The 18,379-nt window shown below is 35.6% G+C and overlaps 1 protein-coding gene across 2 annotated transcripts in view; it reads right to left on the reverse strand.

The window, feature by feature from the left end:
• Window positions 1-215: 215 nt before the first annotated feature.
• Window positions 216-18,379, reverse strand: part of LOC306854371 (high affinity cationic amino acid transporter 1-like) — a 29,657-nt gene continuing 11,493 nt past the window's right edge. Inside the window, exons 1-12 of one of the 2 annotated variants that reach the window (XM_079392313.1) lie at window positions 13,995-14,216; window positions 11,524-11,977; window positions 9,617-9,775; window positions 9,361-9,526; window positions 8,030-8,163; window positions 7,657-7,879; window positions 6,647-6,786; window positions 4,977-5,079; window positions 4,194-4,402; window positions 3,912-4,063; window positions 3,712-3,820; window positions 223-2,987 (exon numbers count right to left, since the gene is read on the reverse strand). In XM_079392313.1, the coding sequence (XP_079248439.1) occupies window positions 2,812-2,987; window positions 3,712-3,820; window positions 3,912-4,063; window positions 4,194-4,402; window positions 4,977-5,079; window positions 6,647-6,786; window positions 7,657-7,879; window positions 8,030-8,163; window positions 9,361-9,526; window positions 9,617-9,775; window positions 11,524-11,893 (1,941 nt within the window). In that variant the 5' untranslated portion in view covers window positions 11,894-11,977; window positions 13,995-14,216 and the 3' untranslated portion in view covers window positions 223-2,811. Of the gene's footprint in view, window positions 2,988-3,711; window positions 3,821-3,911; window positions 4,064-4,193; window positions 4,403-4,976; window positions 5,080-6,646; window positions 6,787-7,656; window positions 7,880-8,029; window positions 8,164-9,360; window positions 9,527-9,616; window positions 9,776-11,523; window positions 11,978-13,994; window positions 14,217-18,379 lie in introns of those variants that run through there. The other variant, XM_079392312.1, reaches the window with a different exon arrangement.

Genomic DNA, 18,379 nt, shown 5'->3' on the forward strand with positions numbered 1-18,379 from the left:
TACTTACATTACAATGTAACCCAGAATTTTTTTTGGAACTGGAGTGTTGACTTTTAATTGTTGTGACAATCTTGAAAAGGGGAAAAATTGAGTGTTTTGCTCCGAGACAACTGTTGTCAAGGAGTTGCTCACATTTGGTGTTAAAATACAGACAAATTACATTAAATAAGCCCAGTTTGAATAGTTGCAATGTACTAAAAAAAAAAAAAAAACATACAAGAAACTTTTTTTATAAACAAGAAAATCAAATGCAACAAAAACGGCAAATATTTACAGTAAATTTACAGTTCCCTTAAAATTTTGACATTAACAACCAAATGTAGATTTATTCAATTACTTAAACTACAATGTAGAAAATGTACTGTGACATTGCAATAAAGTGTCTGTTTATAAAAGTTCTGTTAAGGTTTTTTTCCCCATGTAAAATGTCAATAAAATAATGCAGTTTCAAATCAACTCATAATGAATTCTTTGGCTTTATGCTTTTATATAAACAGGCTACAATTTGGACAATAAAAGTACAACACTCAAAAGTCCAAAAATACTGTACAAAAATATTTAGCCCAACACCAGATGCAAATGTAAAACCGCTAACAGAGAATCAGCATGCACACAAGAACCGAATGGAAAGGAAACCGACCAAACAAACAAGCATTAGAATTCCTCTGAACAGAGATTTTCACAGATCCAAGACTTTATTTTCATTTTTTTTTCTCCCATCCCAAAGGTTTGGCAACTGCTTCAAAGTCTGAGAGGTGGCACTAGTGTCAGCCACTAAAAGTCATTGTCAGTGTGAGGAGACATTAGCTCGGTCAATCAGAAAGGGTGAGAAAAGGCACTGGACAGTTACAGACCAATCAAAGAAAATAAAAATCGGACTTTGCAGCATGAATAACCTTCTCATATTGATCAAATTGAATTAAAGCACCTTGTGTCAGCTAAGTAAATATTTGAAACGTCATAGAAAGTAAAATGAATATTTATTTTGAAGCGGTTTAATATTCCATGTTTTAAAGCAAGGTCGATGATAAAACAACTGTTGCTATCAGCAGATATCTTTCAGAATAACAAAATCTTTAAATTGGTGCATCCCCAGAATTCAACATACAAAACGCACACCACAAAGGGAATTATGGGTAACAATTAGAGGTGGCACGGTACACCGATGTCACGGTTCGGGGGTCACAGTTCAATACGATTTCGGTATATATATATATGAAATCTGCTTGATTCTGCTGATTAAAATAGATTCTGCTGGTATACAGTTGAAGTGATCGTGCCGGAGCGCACGCACACACACACACACACAAACAAAAACACACATCCGTTCCAGCATTGCTAACTCGACAGCGCAGTTGGTACTTTATCAAAATAAAATACAGTGAGCCAAACATCAGCGCACCCGCCTCTGTGTCACCGTTTGAATGCGACTGAAGTACAAAGCCTATAATTTACATAAATAATAGTTTAGTATTCAGATATGTTACATAGCAAATATGGAAATATTATGGAATATTTGGATTTGTGACGAATGAGAGAGGTAGGATACACGAGCACAAAGCTCCATTTCACAAACAGTTGAGTGCGCAAGACTTTAAAGTATACTCCTTTGTCGGTCTATATGAGAGACATGGTCACTGTCTAGTGGGCTTTGTTTTCAAGTGCTCAACTCTAAGGTTGTATCCGAAATCCCCCCCCCCCCATACCCTCAAATAGTGCACTATTTGAGGGGACAGCCATTTTAAGTGGTGTTCGAAACCATGGATGGTCTCGAGTGCACTCATTCAATCCCACAATGCACCGCAAAAACGAGTGTACAACCGATGTACACTCAACGGCTAGAGAATCCCCAGAATGCACTGTGAGAGTCGCGTGCCGAATGAATTCCTGCGTCTCACCAGAAGATGGCGCCCGCAGCTGAATCATCCATTCATTCATTTTAGAAGCGCATACAGCGTAATACAACAGGCACAAAATTTATTGTAAAATTGACTATTAGGGTTTATACATAATTTCTGTGACAGAGTTCAAGATAAATCCTTCAATCTTACTACTGGAGCTGCCTGCATCAAATGATTAAACAGCAAGCAAACTGTGCAAAAGCGGCAGTCCTTCCGGTGCACTCAGTGTCCGAATTCACTCACTCGTTTTCATTCACTCCTTCAACTGAACTGTATGAGTGGACTAATGTAGGGAACGAGGGTATAGGGGCGATTTCGGATACAGCCCCCTAGAAGGGATACGGATAGCGCTACATGGCATTCGCTGTTCTTCTGCTGGCGGTTATCAAACAGCATTGCATTACTGTGGGCGCCCCCTTCTGGATTGGGGGTGACTTGCCTGTATTCATCATAAGGCCTCATGCACCGAACCGAGATGTCTGTACCGTGACGGTTCGGTACGAATACATGTACCGTGCCACCCCTTGTAACAATGCAATGTGTATTGCTCAAAACAGTTATCAAGCATGACAGCAACATGCTACAAAAATAAATAGATAAAATAAACCAATTTGACAAAGGAAGAACCGACTTTTCCAATAATGCAGTGTACATCCTTGTGTACACATAATAATCATTAATTCTATCCTTCACGTTTTACCTGAATAACAGGCGATTCATCTGGTAAATAATAATAGCTACATGTAGAAATGCTGCTTAAAGGTGCTTCGGACCTACAGTAACACATAAAGGACATTGTCTTGAACATCAATAGCAGCTCTCGGTTTGGACGTTTCAGTTGTTGTAAGTCACATACATCAGTGTAGTGAGCACACAATTTCATCCGTAACAGGGTATTTCAAGTGTTTTCTCAAGGGTCACTGCTCTCCTCTGCTCGGACAGTAATACCGTTGCTCAAGAAAGCCTCTTTCTCAGGTGTGGCTGGTTCGTTTGTCATTGTCGCTTTGAAGGTGTCTTCTGTGTCGTTACTGGCCAAGGCCGCCTCTGTGCTGTGCCTCATCCCATAGCCAAAATAAATAACAAAACCTAGAAAGAAACACAGAAGGTCAAGGACAGCAGAAGACCTTGTACTTGTTTTCTGTCTGTAATCAAAGTTTATTGTGATTATTAATTATTATTGGACCAGCTGGGGCTAGAGTAGTGGTTATGAACAAAGGCGGAGTTTTCCACGTCTGGAGAGCGTCAGCGCCGCGGATCATTTCATAGTTATTTCAAGTTAACAGCTATAAGACGTACCAGCATTAAAGACTTTTAAAATAATTTTAGCTCAAACCTCACTTTCAAACAGCAGCGAGTGTTTGAAATAAATTCTGTTTGAGATCCGATGTGGATTATGATCACCATGCAAGGCAGAAATTTTTATAATCGATGCAAAAGACTATGCATTCAAAGAAAAAAGAAAAGAAAGAAAGAAAAAAAAACACTGAAAAATGTTAAACCTTTGGCCGTTATTGTGATTAAAATAATTATGAAATTAATGTTTTATTTCACAGTGCAGTTGTATAACAATAGCAATACATTAACGTCTTGTTATTAATAATGATAATATATAATATTCAATAATAATTATTATTATTATTTTTTTTTACTTTGTTCAGTTTGGTCACAGAAAACGGGTTTGAGTTCTTAATTTTGCTCTCAAAGTGCACTAGGTGTATTTACCATGCTAGAAGATCCTACGTCCACCCACCATAGTGTCACGAAGTCCTGAGCAAAACAATGAACGTACGATGAGAAATTATTGACTTACCTATGGCCATCCAAATGGCGAAGCGCATCCAGGTACCTGCGTCCAGCTGCATCATCAGGTACACGTTAATGAACATGCTGAGGACGGGAAGGAACGGCAGCAGAGGAACCTGGGTACACACACACACCCGCCTGTCTTTACAAGCTGCTATAAACACCGATTATAAAACTCCCTGTGTGTGCATGCAGGTATTTGTTTACCTTAAAAGACAGTTTTGTCTTGCTCTCAGGCTGCCGCCATATTATCATGGTGATGAAGAAACAAACCACAGCCAGACTGGCAAGAACCACAAGAACCCAGATCTGAAATCCACCCTGAACCGCCACGACACAGAACAAACACACCAGAACACCTGCACAGGGAGGAAGGGAAGCTGTGTGACTCACACTGTGAAGTCAATTCATTGCTAATCTAATTAGAACTCAAGGCTGATAAAGTGAATACATTCGTTATTTTAAAATGTGCATCTGCATGCGTCTAACCTAATACACTGGTGCAGATGTTAACAGTGAAGCCAGAGAGATGAGACGGCTCCTCGTTTTTGGGGGACAGAAGGTTGCTGAGGGTGCAGAGATCTTGAGATCCAGGCAGGAAACCAGCACTGCTCTCGTTGATGGAATCGGCCTCGGTTTCCTCCTGACAGCTGGCTCTCTGATACTGGACATTCACACTGGGCTGCTGTGGCTGGTACCTGAGAGAGAGAAATATAATAGTCTACACCTTAATATGAATTATGCTTATTATTGTTTACTAAAACTAAATCCATTTCTATCATGACAGCTCCTGAAAGATTTTGGCATGGTAATGGATATGACAATATTAATGCATGGTCTTGGTGGAATAGATCTGCTATGCTACTGAATTGCTGCTGCTGTTGTTATATATTAGTGCTGCTGCAAGTACAAGAACTTGCTACTGCCAATAAATACGGCGTTACACTGCTGTGAGCATAGGCGGATTAACCATATGGGCAATTGGGCAAGTGCCCAGGGGCACCACGTCCAAGGGGGCACCACGCAAATACATTTTCAAGGGAGTAAAACAATGTTTATGTGAATTAAATATAAATTAATAAAAAATGAGCGGAGGACAACAATGTCTCTAAAAAGATTATCCACTCTTTCTTTTTTTCCATAGAGTCTGAAGTAATTAACAGATTGAGGAACTCAGTACTTGCAACATCAGACTGCAAAATTATCAAACTCTTGTTTTATGATGGAAAAACTTCCTTCCAAAATGTTCATAGCAGAAATCTGAAGCCGTACCTCAAGACTAAGACACAGGCCGCAACTAGTGTGTAAGCCAGCAGAGTGCCAATAGACATGAGATCAACCAGATCTTTCAGATCAAACAGAAAAGCCATCACCGCTGTGGAGAGAAGAGGAGTGTGTTACTGCAGGACAATGATTCAGCTCTATTAATTGTAATAAGCATAACAAGTTCATGAATACTAATTCTGTTGTGTTAATATTGTCATCAGAATAAATATGAATACACTACCATTCAAATGCTTGGGGTCCATAGGTTTAATCAAATAAATACAGTTTTGATGAGCATAAGATATCCCCCCACCCCAAATAATCATTAAATGTCATTAACTTATGTTTTCGAAGAAAAAAAAAGGATTGTATATTCACCAAAACTGTATTTATTTGATTAAACCTACAGTAAAAACATTAATATTGTTAAATAGTTACAATTTCAAATAACTGTTTTCTATTTTTAATATATTTTAAAATGTATCTTATTCCTCAATTTTACGCAGTCGTTATTACAGCCATCTATTTCACATGATCTTTCAGAAATCATGTAACATTTATTATTTTCAATGTTGCAATTTTATGTTTTGCAATTTTTGATCTTTGGTAACAATGCAAGTCTTAACTGTCACTTTTGATCAATTTAATGCATCCTTGCAGAAGAAAACTTTATTTCTTAAAAGAAATAAATAAATAACACCTTACTGACCCCAAACTTTTGAACAGTAGTGTTATTTCAGTGTTAATAGAGAATTGTAAACATATTCTTGTGGCATATAACATTTAACAGCCACCAACAAATCGGTAACAATAGATAATCTGTTACAACCTGTCAAAACATTAAGAAATGGTTAATGATGTGTCAATTTAAAGACAAAACAAACTAAGCTTTTCACTCATTTAGATTCTGTGTGGCCCATGACACCCAACGCTGCATATCCTCTCTTAGCATTGCCACATATCCTGTTCAGTTACAATCCCCTACTTATAAAAATACACCTATTGCTAGCAGTAATACAGAAATATAAGTCTTATTAACAATGAGTGTATTTGCATTTAATGCTTAACATGCAATTAAAAGGTTTTAGGTGTGATAGTATGTACACACTAAAGTACATTTAAACTATAATTTCTGAATATATTACATTATAAATGACACCGAACTGCTTTTTCCACACGGGTGTGATCATAAATCTATTTAAAGAAAAAGTGACACATGGAGCCCAGCAGACTACACAAGCAAGGGAGGGAGGATGAGTGGATATATGGTTCAGACAATCGCAGATGCCTCTAGCCTCACCACTAAAGCTGAACATAACAGAGAGCAGAAGCTCAATATACCCCTTATAGTTCAGCTCCTTGAATGAAATGTAACTTTATGAATTTTTGTATTCATAAATGTGACCAAACTGTATATCTGTGTTGTTTTGTGTAGTCTACTAACAGTTTAATGTCACTGCTGCAATTCTCTGAACACATAGGCTTAAATAAAGCCTATTGTTGGCACAAAAAGCAGTGCTGCAGCGGTTATGGGTCTTTTTTTTGGGCATTGTTGGAGTTTAGTGGATAAGTTTAGTCTGTATTTAGTCATGGTGCAGTTTGAGAGGTTGTGGGCCGGATCGCTGTGAGATCTGTAAAGGAGCGAGTCTGTTAGTAGTTTGAATGAGCATCCTCACCTGCCACTATGCCTGAGGTTACAGTGGCCATTATGGGTGTTTTGGATTTTTCATTGATGTTGGCCAAGAACTTGAAGAGCAGCCCGTCTTCAGCCATAGCCCATATTACACGGGGCATTGGGAACATGGAGCCCAACAGACTAGTTGAAGGGAGAGAAACAGATTCAAGCCATGCATTTAACCTCTACTGAAGCTAATTAGCTTTACAAATATGCCTTTAAAGTGTCATGAAAAAGCAAACCATATTTTTTGAGATCCTATGCAATACAATACCATTCAAAAGTTTGAGGTATTTTTTTTTAGAAATTAATTTTAACAATGACAGTAAAGACATTTATAATGTAAAAAAACATTTATATTTCACGTATATGCTGTTCTTTCAAAAAATAAAATCTTACTAACCCCAAACTTTTGAAAAATGGTACATTTGCACATGATGCAAGACATGTTATACCTGAATAATGTTTGCAAAAACTGAACAGAGCAAAGAGTTTATACAGCTTGTAACCAATCAGAGACAGTCTGGGCTAAGCCCCACCCACTTCAGGTTCCCATTCCATGACAATAATCATTCTATTTCTACAGTCATTCATTATCGTTTGTGAGACTTGACTGAAATATATGTGCAACGTTTGATTGTATAATCATTTGTAAGAGTTTTTCGTGACACTTTAAAACATATGAAACAATATGTAAATCACATTAAAATAAAACATTATAATTACTTGCAGCTGAATTAACTTAGTAGTAATTAATGTATTAAATCTTCATATCTCACAGTTCCGGTATTAAAAAGGTCATATAACCACTTTAAATCATTTCAATAAGCATTTTGTGCATGTGTATTTTTATAGACATATCCATTTCTAATATCTTTTTTTCTGAAGAAGTTTGGTGCCAAAATGGCACAGAAATGACATACTGCAGCTTTAAAAACAAACAATGCTATGCAAATACACAAACACACCCCAAAACGGGCATAACTTGTAAACCACCTGTGTAGTTCTTACCTGGTGGACAAAGCACAAAGGGAACCAATGGCTACTGCGTACGTTGCCCCTTCCCAGCCCACGTATTTGAAGGCCACAGGAAGAGGGCTGTTCTTATCCAGCAGGTAGTACGGCATCATCATCGTGAGGGCGGCTGATACGCCGAAGTAGGCGACGAAACAGATGAGAAGAGATGCTACAATGCCAATGGGTATCGCCCTCTGAGGATTCTTCACCTCCTCACCTGAATCACAAACAGAGAGGAGAAGGCCTTTATTTACACAGGAAGCCAAAGAAATAATAAATAAAAAGTTTTGGAATGCATCTCAGTTAGATCAAACTCAAAATAGGCTCAAAAGCTAAATTGTACTGTTATAGAAAATGAAGAACTCACCTGTTGTGGCGATACAATCAAACCCAACAAAAGCATAGAAACAGGTGGCAGCACCGGACAGAACTCCAGAGAAACCGAACGGCATGAAACCACCAACACCCAAACTCCCTTCAGACGGCAACAGCTCTGACGCACTGAAAATACAAACAAGTACTAGGCTATAGTATCTCCCTCAGACAACAATATAAACCATTTCTAGGAGCATTGAAATGTTCATTTTTCACATTATGATTTAGATTATCATTAAGACTTTCCTTGTAAAATTTCATTTGATTTTAGTGCTGTCAAACGATTGCATCCAAAATAAAAGTTTTTGTTTACATAATATATGTGTGTGTACTGTTTATTTATTATGTATATATAAATACACACACATGCATGATTATATTTAAGAAGAATGTGTTGTATTTGAATATTAAATATTTATATATAATATAAATTATATATCTAAAACTATATGCCTGTAAATACATGTAAATATTTTCAAAATATATACTTTATGAGTGCGTTTACATATACACAGTACACACACATATTACGTAAACAAACACTTTTATTTTGGATCATGTGATTAATCGCTATTAATCGTTTGACAGCACTAATTTTTAGTAGTATAATTTGACAATTTAAAATTTATGATATGCAAAAATTGAAGGCAGTGCAACAAATGCCACAATTTAAATATATTTATTTTCAAGGGGAATTTTTGGTTTCCTTACAAGAAAACGAAGCCTGTTTTTGAGACTTTTTTGTTTTCATTTCATATAAGTTCTGTTTTCTAAATGCATGTTATTGATCTTACTATAAATGGTTCATTCATGCAAATATTGAAATTCTTCATTTTGTGACCCTGTAATGTGTAATCCTGTCATATTTCAATCTTCTGGTGAAAATGACAGATGTCTTTCTGGTGGAGCAATTACTAATGTTTTGAATTAGCATAAATGTTTTATACATATTTTCAGTTATATATATATATATATATATATATATATATATATATTTCTGTTTAACTTTCATTTATTTTTATTTCAGTTTTAGTAATTTTGGTTAGTTACCTAATATTTTCAGCTGTATTTCAATTAAAACTAATTCTTTTTATTTTTTTGTTTTAGTATACAATAACACATCTCCAAATCCAATCAACATCTGATCTTTCACTATAATTTGTTACACTCAGATGCATGTAAAAATATGGAAGAAAAGATCTGTTGCAAAAACTTTCAGCAAAAAATACATTACTTGTTTCTTTCATGACTTTGATCAGTAATAAAATCCACATTTCACAAGATATACAGTGCCTATCATAGAAAAAAAAAAAAAGTATTTACTTCTCATAGGATGTTTGGTTGAGGATTTCCTTAGGATCCAGGCTCCAGTTTTTGAGGGTTCCTTTGATCAGGCCCGACACGACCACAAACATCAGGACCAGAACATTAACACAGGTGAACACTTTATTGACCATGGCAGACTCCTTCACCCCAAACGCCAACAAAGCTGCAGAACAAGCACCATATATTCATTTGTTGCATTCCTGAACATACACAAACTGAGGTTTTTTGCATAACCTGACTCTCAGTGGCTTACCTGTCAGTGTGAGGATGATGAGCACAGCAAACATGTCAGGATACTCTGCTAACACTCCAGGGGCCTTTATACTCATGTGTAACCTGCAGAAATTCTCTATATGTTTGCCAATGAGCTCATCAAAGGTTGCACTCCAGGCCCGAGCGACACTGGACGTTCCTGAGAGAGAGGGGACATTATAAGTGTGTTTAGCCAGTATGGGTTATAACTAGGGCTGTCGCGATTCGGCGATTTTAGTCGACTAGTCGATTTTTAAAAATCATCGACTTCATTTTGCTTGTGTCGACTAACCGGCAAAATACCGGAAGTGGCGCATTTCACGGACGAGAATCCATAAAACACATTATTAGACTATTTTCGTTCACAGTAGTTCCATAGAAACGGTTATCATTTACAACTGTTATCATTTACTCCATCTCTGCATGTTGTTGTGAGTTTGGGTTTATTATAACGTTCATCCGGGAACGCAACGCGCGCCACTTCATCAGATTTGTAAAATAAATCATTTATAAATCAACGCAAACACAGGAAAATACATCGCAATTTCAAAATAAAAGCTCAAACCCTCGTTTTGATGTCCACATATTCATTTAATTACAGTAGCTATAACATTTCTGTCCTAAAGAAATGGCCAAATATTAAAGATTAAGTGGACAATTAAATAGTGCTTGGCCAGTATTAAACAAGGATTAGATCGCACAGTAATGTGTAAAAACAATCGTCAGGCCGTCGGCGCCCCCTGCAGGCCTTAGCTCTATTGTTTATAATACATTATGCATTTTTACAGTTTTGTTCAATAAAACCATATGATTTCTTGCTTTTGATGCTTTATTTGAACTAATTATTATTGCATCGTTGCTATTATATATGTATTTTAAGTCATTTTAAAAGCTATTGTTCACTTACATCTATTTTTATTACCACAAAAAATAATTATTATAATTATAGGGCCCTATGAAATCCATTTTATTTCCAAGTTCAGTTTTTTTTCATTTTCATTTTTCTACACTCTATTTTAATGGTTAAATTAAATTTTATTAATCAAAGAGCCTGTCTAATTAATTGAGTTTATCAGTTTTATCAGGGGAAGTCGTGGCCTAATGGCTAGGGAGTCGGACTTGTAACCCGAAGGTCCGGCGGAGATTGTAGGTGGGGGGAGTGAATATCCAGTGCTCTCTCCACCCTCAATACCACGACTGAGGTGAGACCCTTGAGAGGCAAGGCACCAATCCCCCAACTGCTCCCCAGGCTCCGCAGCATTGGCTGCCCACTGCGTGTGTGTGTTCATGCACTTGGATGGGTTTAATGCAGAGCACAAATTCCGAATATGGGTCACCATACTTGGCCATACGTCACTTCAAGTACCAAATTCTGTTTTCCATTATTTTCTGGATTCCATTTTTAATGGTTCCATTACATTTTAATAGTCAAAAGCATGTCCAATTAATTGATTTTATATTAAAAAAAGTATTTTTTTTTAGAAATACTGCACATTTATATTTTTCACCTAAATAAATTCTGGTAAATACTCCTTTAAAAAGTGTATTTTGATTATAATTGTATTATCAGTAGACTAGAACACGTGGATATGTTGTCATTCCTACACTATAATACTGAACTTTGATTTCAGTGATTTGGACTATGAGATGGACACTTGCTTCTTGCACTCTATGTTGCACTTTACTTTTGCTTTTAAAAAGGATTTCATAGAAATTTGGATTTCATTTGGTTTAATAAAATATTCTTAAGTAAAATAGATTTTTTTTTGTGGGAAATTAATCGTTTAGATTAATTGATTAATCGATAGATTAATCGAAATAAAAATAGTCGTTAGTGGCAGCCCTGCTATTGATATTTGGCATTTTTAGGCCAGATTTAGGCCTGACTACTTGAATCATTCTTCTCACCTATGACATAAGACAGGATGAGGTTCCAGCCAGTGATAAAGGCCCAAAGCTCACCCACCGTCACGTAGCTGTATAGATATGCAGAGCCCGTCCTGGGTACACGTGCTCCAAACTCAGCGTAACACAGTCCAGCCATCACTGAGGCTAAAGCTGCAATCAGAAATGAGAGGACGATAGCTGGACCGGCGTTTTCTCGCGCCACGGCCCCAGCCAGCACATAGACACCAGCGCCCAATGTGCTGCCCACTCCCAGTGCCACAAGGTCAAAGGTGTTGAGGCATCGGGAAAGACGAGACTCTTCTGTGCTGCAGTCGACTACCTTGACTCGCAGAAGCTGCTTTCCAAAGCCTTTTAGGTGGGTAAGGACCATGTTGATTTCTTTAAGCAGTCAGACACAGACACAGACACACACACACACACACACACAAAAGCTCTTCACTGTCGGGCCAATGACCTGGAAAAACAAAAGAAAGGGCATATAAACATATACAGATACAAAGTCCATTAAAGGTTGCTTCGAGTAAAGGTTATTAACGAAGTCGCCATTTTTACCTTTACTTTGTTCTGAAAGTTAAAATTTAGTTTTATTTTAAAGACATATGTCTATTTCGTTTTTATTAGTGCTGTCAAATGATTAATCACATCCAAAATAAAAGTTTTAATTTACATAATAAATATACAAAGTACACACACATATATTATGTATATATAAATACACACATACACAGTATATAAGAAAAACGTTGTTTATATATTAAACATATTTAGATATAATATAAATTATATAGTAAATATTTTCAAAATATATACTGTATGTGTGTGTATTTATATACATAAATATACACATTACACACATATATTATGTAAACAAACTTATTTTGGATGCGATTAACCGTTTGACAGCACTTATTTTTTATAAAGGGCTATATTAGGTTTAGTAATCAATTTAGTAAATACTTTTCTTTGGTTTTATTTAAAAGTTATGACAAATCAATAGTCAATGTTAAAATGCTCCACTATTTTGTCTAAATAAAAAATAATAATAATTAATTTATATAATAATATATAATAAAATAATACAAATTTAAACAATATTAAATGCTACAAGTAAATTTAGGCATCACAAAGTACAGTATGAAAAATGGATATTAGTTTTAGACATTTATTAAAATTATTTACATTTATTATTAGTGTTTTTACAGATTTAAGTGAGCATAGGTGACAGCAAAGGCCATTTCAATGAAAAAAGTGAGATAAGCATGTACAACTGAATAACTAATATTATGTTGACAATAAGTGCACTTGTTGTTTACTTTCAGTACAAAGTCACCGACTTGCATTACTGAGTGTTTAAATGCGCAATCTTGCAATGTGTACATTAAAGCTATGTTAAAATGCCCAAATCGGATTTTTTCTTTGCATGTACAAATGAGGACAATGGAAGCAATCAAAATCAACAAAAGAGCAATGATATGCAAGTGCTATAACAAGTCTTTGTCGCTTTAGATCAAATGACTGCTGAATGACTAAATGTAAGTGTATTGTTCTTAAATAGCGTAGTGCTAGTTTATGAAATAAATATATATTAAAAAAAACAACAACAATCAATTCAAATGTGAAAAGTCTTTTTAAACCTCTAAATTCTTAAGTTACTAAATTATGCAAGAAGTGCAATCCTGACATAAGCTAGGATAGTCACTAAAGTGATGATATTTGAGCCTGGTACTACCTCCACAACCAGCGTGATTTCTCTTACTCATCGTTACTGTAATAGCTGTAAGCCAAAAGCAGACTGGACGTAAGCCGAGGTATCACTTGAACTTTACAGTAGGATCTTTTTATAAACAAACAAGTGCAAAGCTAACGTCACTGATCATATAATAAGACACATGTAATAAATACACTGTACGCTAATAAACAGAATAACATGTGCACTAACGGGTGTTATTCCCTTTTACAGTTTACAGTAACAGGACACCTTATTTCATCAGCTCCTAACAGGAAGATGAAAAGCTCCTGATATTTGGGTCATTCTAGGTCTAATTTCAATGCTAAGTACGTATATATATATATATATATATATATATATATATATATATATATATATATTATTCAGTGCATAAAGAAACTGAATATGACATTAATGTGTTCTTGACATGCATTACATTCATTCTATTGGTAAAATATCACTGATAAAACAAAGACTAATATACAATATTCCATTCATGTTTGATTACACAAAGGAAATACATCAGAAGATAATTTAGTCTGAAATACACATATTAAGTTTGAGTCTCCCAGAAGGCCACTGAGAAACCCTAAAGCATATAAAATTAATGAGTTCCATTGCATCATTTAGTGAGCAAAACCAATAACGGGTTTCATGGGAAACTCAAATAACAAACAGCAAGACATCAAACCCACAGAGGCCTCTAATCAGAGCGCTCTGAAGTTTCAGATCTTTTTCTTACCAACTCGAAATATCAAAGCGAGGAAATCCTCAAAATAAAAATAAAGTCCGGTGATTCTTTTCTCTAAACTCTGGCTTCGGTTCAGCACCTCCTCCAGGTATCAAACACAATGAGGATTTGTAAAGTAAAACCTTTGATGATGTCTTTTCTCTCTGAACCCATAATAAATACAAGCAAGGGGAGGCGTTCAAACCGGTGTCTGCCTGTAGCACGAGTCCAACTAACTCATTCAAAGCCCGGGCCACAAATAGCACACGGTGAGGTCACGTGAAGACCAGCAGCTGCGGTGGTCACTGAAGCCTCTACGATCCTGGTTTCTGCCTGTCTCTGCCTTCTGTCAAGAAACACCTCTGACGCTTAAAGCGAGATAACATAAAAGTTGCTCTCGATATTTCAGCCCTTGAATGATATTTCATATATATGCTTTGAAAAAATGTGGTGCTAATTATTTACTCATGTCATTTCAAACTCAAATGACGTTTTTTTCTGTGGTATACAAAAGAAGATGTTTAGAAGACTGTTCACACTGCTCTGTCCCATACAATAGGTAACAGCTCATAATGGCCCTGCCTGTCAAGATCTAAAAGGTATGAATCCCCTAAAGGGGCATGGTGCTGAATTAAAAAAAGAAAGAAGTGAGGAACAAAAGTTATGTTAATGCTAGGGGTGGGTGATATTCTGGTAGACACGTTTAAACAGTAGTAATCTGTCAATTGGTAGAGATTTTGGACTATTGTCTCTATCACAGTTACACGTTTATGTGACGTTGCTGTGCTCTGTGCTCACGCTGTTTCTGAGCACTGTTTCTGAGATGTGAAGATGGTGCCTTTGTGCATACGGACATCTGACTGCTAAGTATTGATTGTGTTTTTCAGCAATAGTGTGCACCCGTAAATTACAGAGAAAATAAGGTCTGTAGATGGAAAAATCTCCATACAAGTTTTTTGTGCATTTTTCTTTTTTTCTACTTGTTACTTTGCACTTTTTGTTAGAAAATGTTTATTTACTATTTATTCAAGTTTTTTTTAAGGTATCTTATATTTTGATACTTAATTTCCATGATCTAAATATTCTTAAAAATTAAGTTTGTTGTCATTTGGAAGTGTGTAGGCCTTCTTGCATTATGCTGCTGTTACATTATGATTATATATTCAGTGTAGGGGTGGGCGATATGGAAAAAATATCATATCACGATTTGTTTTAGAAATATCACGATTCTTTGTCATGTTGGTTTTACAAGTTGTCTGAGCATTACAGACAAACTAGAAAGACAAAGCCTTTCAAGGTAACAACAAAAAAAAAGACCTGGCAGATATTTAGGCCAAAGTGGGCGAAGATAAAAATCTGTCATTGTTCTTATTTTTTAATAAGAAAGATAAAATAAAGATACACATTACAAATACACATAATACACAAAACAAACAGTGCTTTATTTTCAGGTACAATAGGTGTATTTAGCAGAGCATTCAATGAAATTAAATGAACAAATATAACAATAAAACACTAGATAGACTAATTCCTAAAGCAACTGTATTAAAGTTTTTCAGTCAAGAATAGGGAGTGATTTTTCTCTCTGCGTTTTGTCAACGTAAAATGAATAGTTCCCCCAAAAATAAATATTCTATCATCTGTCTGTCAATTCTGTCATGTTTTATTTTTATACCATCATTTACTCAAAAGTTGTTTTAAACCTGCATGAGTTTCTTTCTTCTGCTGAACATAAATGCTATTTTGAAGAAGGTGGAAACCAAACAGTTGCTGGTCCTCAGTGACTTCCATAGGATTGTTCTTTCCTACTATCTAAGTCAATGTGGACCAGCAACTGTTTGGTTACCCTCATTCTTCAAAATATCTTATTTTGGGTTCAGCACAAGAAATTAATAGAGGTTTGGGACAACATGTGAGTGAGTAAATAATGACAGAAATTAAATTTTAGGGTGAACTATCCCTTTAATGACAGTCGACAGCATGTTTAGTGTCCTGTCCCTTTAAGAGCTGCACGCATCTAATATACAGTACAGGCACGCATCCGTTTCTCTCTTAACTATTTACTTTCATTTTAGAGATAACCAACTGAGTCTGTATGTAAACTTTGTGTGTTTTGACAGTATTAGCGCAAAAGATAAGTTAGTTGAGTAATCAGGCGCTGTTAGACAGGCTTTTTAGTGCGCGTGCTTCAGGTGTATGCGCTCAGAAAAGGCACACGTCAGACCAGCGCGCGAATTAAACATTTAACCAGCAAGGCTTGTATGCAAATAATGTACTTTTGCAATCTCGAATAAGTGCAGTGTCCTGTCAGAGTAACTCTACTGCTGTATGTCGTGTTGTACAGTATATAGAGACGGAGACCAGAGCTGTATTTGACATAATGTGCCCTGTAGCACGATACTACCATATTTCTTCAAAAGCAGATCGTGAGACATTTTTATCGTCCACGATCAAAAATAGTCATATCGCACACCTCTAATTCAGTGAGATAAAATGGTCTTCAAAATGACAATAATATCGCTTATCTCAATTATTTCTGGGGCAATATATCGCACAACAAAAAGTTGTTATCGTGACAGGCCTACTTGCATGTGTCAAAAAATGCCTGTCTTTGTGAGTATCCTGGCGAACACAGTAATTTAGGTCTTAAGTGAAAGCAAACAGCTGAGAAACAAAATGTATGTAACAGTACATTGGATCCAGGCAGCTCTTAAAGCGACAGCAGTCTAATATTCCTGCTTTCATTCATTCACGTTACTCAAACAACAGAGAGAACATCGTTCACTGCTCTTGACTAAATCACTTATGCAACTTTAATAAGAAATATATATATATATAATATTTAGACGTGACGCCTACATTTTCTGTCCGACTGCATTTCTTTTTCAGTTAAAAATTGGTTTAAATGCATAAAAAAGATGCCATATACAAGTACCTCTCCCACATATGTACCAACTTTAATTTTGCAAAAAACATTAGTTATTTGTAATTTTTCTGTTATTCAAAGTGTCAAAACATCATTTGGTGCGACCGTCCGGCCATAACTTTTGTTTTGGAAACATCTTTGAAATTACCCTAAATTTATTCAGATTAATTTTTTGCACTATTTAGCATGTTTTCCAAAGTGTTTTGTAATCCTGTATAAAATTGCAAAGCATTTGTATTTATATTTCCATCATAATATTCAAACAAACTTTGTCCGATAATCTCCATTTTATGAAATATCATGTGGTGCGACCATCAATAAACTGCCATTTTGGTACTTTCATGTTGAAATCCATTCAAAGATAAGACTTTGCATCATATAAAAATTTGCCAAGGACCCATAGAAGTATCAAGCTGGTTTGTAACTCTTTCAAATTTGGAAAAAATAACCTATTTAATTGTTGCTATGTAGTTACCACATTTGGATATCATGTGACATTACCTAAAAAAAACAAAAAAAACAATGAATATTAAGTTATTTCTACAAGCATTTATTTTTATTATAAATTTCACAGTGACCTTTCATGGGAAGCTAGCTTGTTTTGTTTAGGTGGCTAATTCTGTGCTTGTAAATTTTGACTGAATTTGAAAATATTATGTGGTGTGACCAAATATCATGTGGTGCGACCACTGCAGAGTGTTTTCCATTATAGATATGTGTCCCAAATTCACAGTTTTTGTGCTTTTATATTCAATTAATGGTTTATATACACAGAATACTTTATTTTAATATAATTTGGAGTAAATTTTTATGCATTTTGGGTCATTTCGAGCGGTTTGTGTGTAATCTTTGTACAATGAGAAAAAAAAATGCAAAAATAGGAATTTAGAGCATCTAATTTAAGTTTGGTAATTATGCATTTATTAATAACTATTTGAATCTATTTTACCAGATTCCACTGCCAAGCAAAGTAAAATAAACGCTCACCACAGGCAGCATGTTAATTCTGATCCTGCAGTCAAGCACAAACTCCAGATGTAATTTTCTGCTGTAAGAGAGATGTTTATGATTTTATCTCAGAACCTGAGCCAGCAATTCTAAATTGACCCGCCCTTAGTTACTGTTGCTACGTCAGACAAACCATCCAACAAACCATGGCACTTTTATGCCAAACATCATGTTCTCATGCAGTGAAAAATACATCACGGAGCAAAGAAGACACTGACAACACGCCGACATACAAGACAGAGCAGGTTACTTTCGGTATTAAACAAAGTCTCAGAGTTCAAATTTAGTCTTTTTTTTTTTTTAAGAAATTCAAACAACAAATACTGTTTTGTGGCTCTTTAATGTGTCGTGACAGATCGCTGTAGCACCTCAGTTCAAGCAGCATGTGACCGATCATCTCTTACTAGTTATAACACAAAATAAACATGAATGAACATCAGAAGGTATCTTGTATCAACTGTGA

Source organism: Barbus barbus, assembly GCF_936440315.1.
Source record: "Barbus barbus genome assembly, chromosome: 34".
NCBI classification, from domain to species: Eukaryota; Metazoa; Chordata; class Actinopteri; order Cypriniformes; family Cyprinidae; genus Barbus; species Barbus barbus.